This window comes from Heloderma suspectum, chromosome 6 (assembly GCF_057233095.1).
Source record: "Heloderma suspectum isolate Gila_16-S chromosome 6, 16-S_ref, whole genome shotgun sequence".
In the NCBI taxonomy this organism is placed as follows: domain Eukaryota; kingdom Metazoa; phylum Chordata; class Lepidosauria; order Squamata; family Helodermatidae; genus Heloderma; species Heloderma suspectum.
In genome coordinates, this window is record NC_139463.1 from 129,990,879 (window position 1) to 129,999,319 (window position 8,441).

The 8,441-nt window shown below is 52.8% G+C and overlaps 1 protein-coding gene across 1 annotated transcript; it reads left to right on the forward strand.

Moving 5' to 3' along the window:
• Positions 1 to 3,018: 3,018 nt before the first annotated feature.
• Positions 3,019 to 6,651, forward strand: LAMTOR4 (late endosomal/lysosomal adaptor, MAPK and MTOR activator 4). The gene is made up of 4 exons (XM_084807029.1): positions 3,019 to 3,126; positions 3,273 to 3,353; positions 3,668 to 3,785; positions 4,673 to 6,651. The coding sequence occupies exons 1-4, from the start codon at positions 3,124 to 3,126 to the stop codon at positions 4,768 to 4,770; spliced, it is 300 nt and encodes a 99-aa protein (XP_084663155.1). The 5' UTR covers positions 3,019 to 3,123; the 3' UTR covers positions 4,771 to 6,651.
• The last annotated feature ends 1,790 nt before the right edge of the window (positions 6,652 to 8,441 follow it).

The window sequence follows — 8,441 nt, forward strand, 5'->3', positions numbered from 1 at the left end:
ATCTAGATCCATTTCAGTCGGGCTTCAGGCCTGGGCATGGGACAGAAACGGCCTTGGTCGCCTTGGTGGATGATATGAGGAGGGCTCTGGATAGGGGTGAATGCTCCTTCCTTGTTCTCCTCGACCTCTCAGCGGCTTTTGATACCGTTGACCACGGTATCCTCCTGGACCGCCTGGAGGGGTTGGGCATTGGAGACACTGTATTGCGGTGGTTCCGGTCCTTCCTCTCCGGCAGGTACCAGAGGGTAGCAGTGGGAGAGGAGGTTTCGGACCCGTGGCCACTCACTTGTGGGGTGCCACAGGGTTCCATCCTCTCCCCGATGCTATTTAACATCTATGTGAAGCCACTGGGGGCTATCATCAGGAGGTTTGGGGTGCAGTGTCATCAATATGCGGATGACACGCAGCTCTACCTCTCATTCAAATCTTCACCAAGGTTGGCCGTAGAATCCCTGTCCAAATGTCTGGAGACGGTGAGTGGCTGGATGGGGAGGAATAAGCTGAAGCTCAACCCTGACAAGACCGAGGTCCTTTTGGTGGGAGACAAGAGGAGGCTGGGGGATGTTGACCTGGTGTTGAATGGGGTACGGCTACCCTTGAAAGACCAGGTCCGCAGCCTGGTGGTCATTTTGGACTCCCAGCTGTCCATGGAGGCTCAGGTGTCAGCTGTGAGCCGGACAGCGCTGTATCAACTCCATCTGATACGGCGGCTGCGCCCCTTCCTTCCCGACCATCTGCTCCCATCGGTAGTACATGCCCTGGTCTCCTCTCGTTTAGACTACTGTAATGCGCTCTACGTGGGGTTACCCTTGAAGACGGTTCGGAAGCTGCAGCTGGTACAGAACGCGGCGGCTCACCTGATTAAAGGCAGCCGCCAGCGAAATCACATCACTCCAGTGCTGAAGGAGTTGCACTGGTTACCAGTTGTTTTCCGGGCCAAATTCAAGGTGTTGGTTTTGACCTTAAAAACCCTATATGGTTCCGGCCCAGCCTATCTTAAGGAGCGCCTCCAGCAACACCAGACAGGCTGCTTAACAAGATCAGCCTCAGATGGCCTTCTCTCTGTCCCATCAGCCAGGACAGCTAGACTGGTGGGGACGAGGGAGAGGGCCTTCTCGGTGGTGGCCCCCACTCTGTGGAACTCCCTCCCTAGGGAACTCCGTCATGCCCCCTCTTTAATGAGCTTCCGTCATGCATTAAAAACGTGGTTGTTCAGGCAGGCATTTGGGGTGGGTTAGGGTATTTAAAAAAAAAAAAATTATGGTAAAATTTTATTGTTTTAAATTGTTTTATGGTGGGTTGTACATCGCCCAGAGTGGCTGGGTGACCAGTCAGATGGGCGATTAATAAATTTAATAAATAAATAAATAAATAAATAAACCTTGACTTCAGCAAAGCTTTCGACAAAGTGCCCCATGATATCCTGATGAGCAAACTAGCTCAAAGTGGGCTAGATGAAACAACGATCCGGTGGATCCACAGTTGGCTACAGAATCGGACTCAAAGGGTGCTTATCAGTGGGACCTTCTCAAACTGGGGAGAGGTAATGAGTGGGATACCACAGGGCTCAGTCCTGGGCCCAGTGCTCTTCAACATTTTTATTAATGACTTGGAGGAGGAGGTGCAGGGAATGCTGATCAAATTTGCAGATGACACCAAATTGGGTGGGATAGCTAATACTTTGGAAGACAGAAACAAAATTCAAAGTGATATGGATAGACTGGAGCGCTGGGCAGAAAACAACAGAATGGCATTTAATAGGGATAAATGCCAAGTTCTGCACCTAGGAAAAAGAAACCAAATGCACAGTTACAAGATGGGGGATACGTGGCTCAACAACACTACAAGTGAGAAAGATCTTGGCATTGTTGTTGATCACAAGCTGAATATGAGCCAACAATGTGATGTGGCTGCAAAAAGGCAACTGCTCTTTTGGGCTGCATTCATAGAAGCATCGCTTCCAAATCCCAGGAAGTACTAGTTCCCCTCTACTCAGCACTGGTTAGGCCTCATCTGGAGTACTGTGTCCAGTTCTGGGCACCGGACTTTAAGAAGGATGCAGACAAACTGGAGAGGACTCAGAGGAGGGCAACAAAGATGATCAGAGGACTGGAAACAAAGCCCTGTGAGGAGAGACTGAAGGAACTGGGCGTGTTTAGCTTTGAGAAGAGAACACTGAGGGGAGTTATGATAGCATTCTTCAAGTACTTGAAAGGTTGTCACAGAGAAGAAGGCCAGGATCTCTTCTCGATCATCCCAGAGTGCAGGACACGGAATAATGGGGTCGAGTTGCAGGAAGCCAGATTTCGGCTGAACATCAGGGGAAACTTCCTGACTGTCAGAGCAATACAACAATGAAACCAGTTACCTAGGGTGGCGGTGGGCTCCCCTACACTGGAGGCCTTCAAGACGAGGCTGGACAGCCACCTGCCAGGGATGCTCTGACTTGGATTCCTGCATCGGGCAGGGGGTTGGACTCGATGGCCAGCCCTACTATTCTATGATCCATCCACCTTGCCCTTGGCCCTCTTCCTTTGCCCTCCACTTTCCCTAGCATCCGCATCTTCTCCAGGGTGTCCTGTCTTCCCGTGATGTGGCCAAAGTACTTCAGTTTTGCCTTTAATATCATTCAGCACTCACAGGGGTACTTAGGATAAAATGTGGTGGAGGGCCACAGAAGCTGCCTTGGGCTCCTCGCATGAGGAAAAAAAGTGGGATAGAAATGTAATCAGAACATTAACACTCCTGCTGCGCCCCGGTCGCGCGCGATGAATCTGCATTACGCCGGAGGGAGGCCACGATTTTCAAGCCGCCCAACGCGGAATGACCCTCTCCGGTCCCCGTCTGGAAAACGCCGCCGGCCCGCCCTGCAGGGAGCGCAGCCCAATGGGGGCCGAGGAGGTGGGCGCGCAGCGCCTGATTGGCACTGAGGCGGCGAAGAGCCGCGAGAGCGGCACTTCCGGCCTGAAGTGAAAGCGGGCCCCGCGTGCCGCTGCGCGGGAGGGGCTTCCGCCACGCGGGGCTGGCGCGGCTTCCTGTTTCCGACGGCAGGGCCTCGGCTGGGCTGGCCCGCGTGACGCACCTGCCCGTCTTCCGCGGCCGGAGAGGACCGCCGCCTCAGACATGGTGGGTCGCGGGGGCTCGCTGCGCGCTCGCCCGGCCTGCCTGCCGCGGGCGGAGCCGGGGGGCGCGGCGGCCGGGGGGCGCGGCGGCCGGGGGGCGCGGCGGCCGGGGGGCGCGGCTCACCCTCCCCCTCCCCCTCCCCCCGGCAGACGACGGCGCTGACGCAGGGCCTGGAGCGCGTCCCGGACCAGACGGGCTACCTGGTGATCTGCGACGGGGCGGTGCTGGCGGTGAGTGCCCGCGAGGGGCCGCCGAGGGGCCGTGGCGGGCGGTGCGAATCAGTCGGCGGGTCCCGCTCGGCTGCACCTGGAGAGGCGCTCCGGGGGCGCTTCTGCCTCTGGCTGCGGAGAGCCGCCCGCCCGCCCGGCCGGCCAGGAAGGGCTGCGGCGGCAACAGCCCTCGGGGCCGAGGAGGGCGAGGCGGGACCGGCTGGGCGCTCCCCACCCACACGGGGAGGGGCCGGGCCTGGCCGGGCAGGGGCAGCAGCTGCGTGGGGCTGCAGCTGACCCCTCTGCATCCTCCCCCGCGTCCTCTTCCTCCGCAGTCGGCCGGCGACCTGGAGAACGACGAGCGCACCGCTGGGGTGATCTCTGACCTGGTGAGCACAGCCTGCGCCTTCCGCCTGCCTCGCTGCCCAGAGGTGCCCTTCCGCCGCATCTCAGGTGAGGACGCTGCGGAGCTTGGCAGCCCTGTGTCGGGCGGCAGGCGTAGTCGACTTGAGTGTGCTCAGCATCTCACGTTGGGGTTCCTGTGGGTCGGAGTCTGCAGAGGGAGGGTGGATTTGTGCCCCCTCCCAACCTTTCCCTCAATTCTCTCTCCACCCCTGCATGGCTGCTGTTTCTTTTCCCTGCCTGCCTGAGATGCCCCAGTGTAGTACAGCCACCTGGGGCAGCTCTGGCCGAGGACAGGGCAGGATGGACCCATTGGGAGCTGCTTCTCCAATGTCCTGAAGGACTGCAGAGCAAAGGCAGGGGCCTCAGTTTAGAGAAGGGGTGCCCTGGTTGCAGGCCTCTGGATCCCCCAGAAGCAGAGCCTATCCAGGTGGATGCAGAAGCCTTTGGAAGAACAAGCCTCTGGATGGAGAGGAAAGAGACGCTGGCCATCCCTGTGCTGAAGCAGCTGTTGAGGGCAGACCTGTCCTCCCTGTTGCATGGCCCCTCAAGGGCTTCTCTCCTTTGCCCCACAGTGGATGGGATGGGCAGCTAGAGAAGGCTCTGCCCTACCACCAGGGCCAGGGGTTGGTTCCTTCCCGGCCTACACCCCCATTCCGGTAGAATCATAGAACAGTAGGGTTGGAAGGGGCCTACAAGGCCAAACAGCCTACTAAACAGCCCAGTCCGTGCGGGGTCGAGCTCAACGCGCCACTGCTGCAACCTGTCAGCCCCACAGCCCCTCCTGCTGTACAGAGTGATGCAAGGATGAAACCAGAAGTTCCCTCCTACCATTGGAGGGATGGGTGGGAGACCAATGGGGTAAACAGACATCTGCCCAGGACAGCCCGTGTGTGGGTGCTCTTTCTTTCTTTCTTTCTTTCTTTCTTTCCCCACAGTGGTGTTTGGGGAACACTCCTTCCTCGTGACCATCTCTGGCCAGAAGCTGTTTGTGGTGAAGAGACAGAATAGTGCCCGGGAGCCAGTGATGGTCTGAGCTTGAGCCCACCGATGCTGCTATTACTGAGACTTGGATGGACAGAGGGCTGAGCTCCCCTTCCTGTTGTGTGCATGGCTTGCCTGTCTGTGATATATATAATGTAAGTGGGGGTTGGATAGATCACTGGTGATGCTCTACATACTGTTAAGCACTGGGCACAAACTGGGGGTTTCATACATAAAGCTGGGTCCCTGACAGAGCTGTACCACATGAAATAAAATCTGTTTTTAAAAAATGGCAATTAAACTAACACACAGCAAGCGACTTCAGGAAATGCCTGGGCATTCCCTGTCTGAGGAGGCCCAGCTTCGTCTCTTCCCCTGACCGAAGCTGAGAAATGCTTACAGGGGCCTTGGCACCTCAGCTTGCTTCTAAGAGCCAAATATCCAATGTCATGGCTGCAGAGAAAGTCCTGAAACTTATGTCAGTTCCTGCAGTGCTGTAGAAAGTCAAGTCTGGCTTTCTCTATCTCAGGAAAGGGGTTTTGATGCCTGTCACACTCGGTAAGATAGGCGTGTAGAGCCTTGGGGCTAGGGACAAATCCAGCCTGCCCGGGTTCCAAGGAAGGTCCTCTGGGGTCCTCCAGAAGGCCACACCCTTTCCCCTGTCCCCACCCTCTGCTGACCACCAATCATTTGGTGGTTTCCTGGCTTTTGCTTGGTTCCCCTGCCCTTTTCTAAAAGATTGAAATGCTTCTCCTAAGGCTTAGTTTGTTTATTTATTACATTTCCATACTGCCCATTAGCTGAAGCTCTCAGGGCGGTTCACAAAAAGGAGTTACTGGCAGGAATATCTTTTAAGCTAAAATATGCTGGTATGTTTGGCCCGACCCCTTTTGTTGTCAACTCCATCCACCACTGGACTGCATGCTCCTCCCCCCTGCCCCAGCTTCTCTGAAATTGACATTTGTTCTTGGGCGGAATGAGGTTCAACACCCCTGTCTTAAGAAGTAAGTTTCTTTTAAGGCCAGGCTAGGAGTATGCAGCAGAACTGTCTTCCCTTGCCAGGATGGGGGTGGAGTACAGGAACCTTTAAAAGGTGCTGTGATGGGGTGAGGGAGATAAGTGCTTCTTGCTGTCTGTCCTCCAGGATTTGTTAAGTCGTGTCTGACTCTTCGTGACCCCATGGACCATAGCACGCCAGGCCTTCTTGTCCTCCGCTCTCTCCCGGAGCATGCTCAAGTTCATATTCATTGCATCGGTGATGTTATCTAGCCATCTCATCCTCTGCTGTCCCCTTCTCCTTTTGCCTTCAGTCTTTCTCAGCATCAGGGTCTTTTCCAGTGAGTTTTCTCTCTGCATTAGGTGGCCAAAATATTTGAGCTTCAGGATCTGCCCTTCCAATGAGCACTCAGGGTTGATTTCCTTTAGGATGGACTGATTTGTCCTCCTTGCAGGCCAGGGAACTCTTAAGAGTCTTCTCCAGCACAACAGTTGGAAAGCATCAATTCTTTGGCACTCAGCCTTCCTTATAGTCCAGCTCTCGCAGCCGTATGTTACTACTGGGAAAACCATAGCTTGCTTGCTTCCTTGCTTGCTTTATTTATTTATTTATTTAATTTATCAATCGCCCATCTGGCCGGTCACCCAGCCACTCTGGGCAATGTAAAACAATAAAAACAGTTCATACAATACAATTCAACATTAAAAGCATCACATTTCTAAAATAAAAATTACCCTAGCCCACGCCAAATGCCTGCCTGAACAACCACGTTTTTAACGGACCTTTGTCAGCAAGGTGATGTCTCTGCTTCTTACTATGCTGTCTAGGTTTGCCATAGCTTTCCCCCCAAGGAGCAAGCATCTTTTAATTTCATGGCTGCAGTCACCGTCTGCGGTGATCTTGGAGCCCAAGAAAATAAAATCTGTCACTGCTTCCATTTCTTCCCCTTCTATATGCCAGCAAGTGATGGGGCCAGATGCCATGATCTTGGTTTTTTTAGTGTTGAGTTTCAAACCAGCTTTTGCACTCTCCTCTTTCACCCTCAACAAGAGGCTCCTTAGATCCTCTTCGCTTTCTGCCATTAGGGTGGTATCGTCTGCGTATCTGAGGTTGTTGATAATTCTCCCAGCAATCTTAATTCCGACCTGTGATTCATCCAACCCGGCATTTCTCATGATGTACTCTGTATATACCCCTTCATGGATCACTGCCTTGTTGTGGCAAAGGGGCTTGCGTAACTCAGTGAAGCCATAAGCTATGCCGTGCAGGGCCACCCAAGACGGACAGGTCATGGCAGAGAGTTCTGACAAAATGTGGTCCACTGGAGAAGGAAATGGCAACCCACTCCAGTATTCTTGCCAAGAAAACCCCATGGAACGTATCACAAGGCTAAAAGAGATGACGCCGGAAGATGAGCCCCTCAGGTCGGAAGGTGTCCAATATGCTACTGGGGAAGAGCAGAGGGTATTTCCAAGTAGCGCCAGAAAGAGTGAAGCGGCTGGGCCAAACCCGAAAGGACACTCAGCTGTGGATGTGTCTGGTGGTGAAAAGAAAATCCGATGCTGTAAAGAACAATATTGTTTAGGAACCTGGAATGTCAGATCAATGAATCAAGGTAAGCTGGAGGTGGTCAAACATGAGATGGCAAGATTGAACATCGACATCTTGGGAATCAGCGAACTAAAATGGAAAGGCATGGGCGAATTTAATTCAGGTGACTATCATATCTACTATTGTGGGCAAGAATCCCTTAGAAGAAATGGAGTAGCACTCATAGTCAACAAAAGGGTGGGAAAAGCAGTACTGGGGTACAGTCTTAAAAATGATAGAATGATCTCAGTACGAATCCAAGGCAAACCATTCAACATCACAGTAATTCAAGTCTATGCCCCAACCACTGAGGCCGAAGAAGCTGAGGTTGATCGGTTCTATGAAGACCTACAACACCTTCTAGAACTAACACCCAAAAAAGATGTCCTCTTCATCATAGGGGATTGGAATGCTAAAGTAGGAAGTCAAGAAATCACCGGGATAACAGGCAGGCATGGCCTTGGTGTACAAAATGAAGCAGGACAAAAGCTAATAGAGTTTTGCCAAGAGAACATGCTGATCATAGCAGACACTCTTTTCCAACAGCACAAGAGGCGACTCTACACATGGATGTCACCAGATGGTCAATATCGAAATCAGATTGATTATGTCCTTTGCAGCCAAAGATGGAGAAGCTCCATACAGTCAGTAAAAACAAGACCTGGAGCTGACTGTGGCTCAGATCATGAGCTGCTTCTTGCAAAATTTCGGCTTAAATTGAAGAACGTCGGGAAAACCACTAAACCGTTCAGGTATGACCTAAATCATATCCCTGATGAATATACAGTGGAGGTGAGGAATAGATTTCAGGGATTAGACCTGATAGACAGAGTGCCTGAGGAACTATGGACGGAGGTCCGTAACATTGTTCAGGAGGCAGCAACTCAATCCATCCCAAAGAAAAAGAAATGCAAGAAAGCCAAGTGGCTGTCTGATGAGGCTGTACAAGTAGCTGAGGAAAGAAGGGAAGCGAAAAGCAAGGGAGAAAGGGGAAGATATACCCAACTGAATGCAGAGTTCCAGAGAATAGCAAGGAGAGACAAGAAGGCCTTCTTAAATGAACAATGCAAAGAAATCGAGGAAAACAACAGAATGGGAAAGACTAGAGATCTCTTCAAGAAAATCGAAGATCTCAA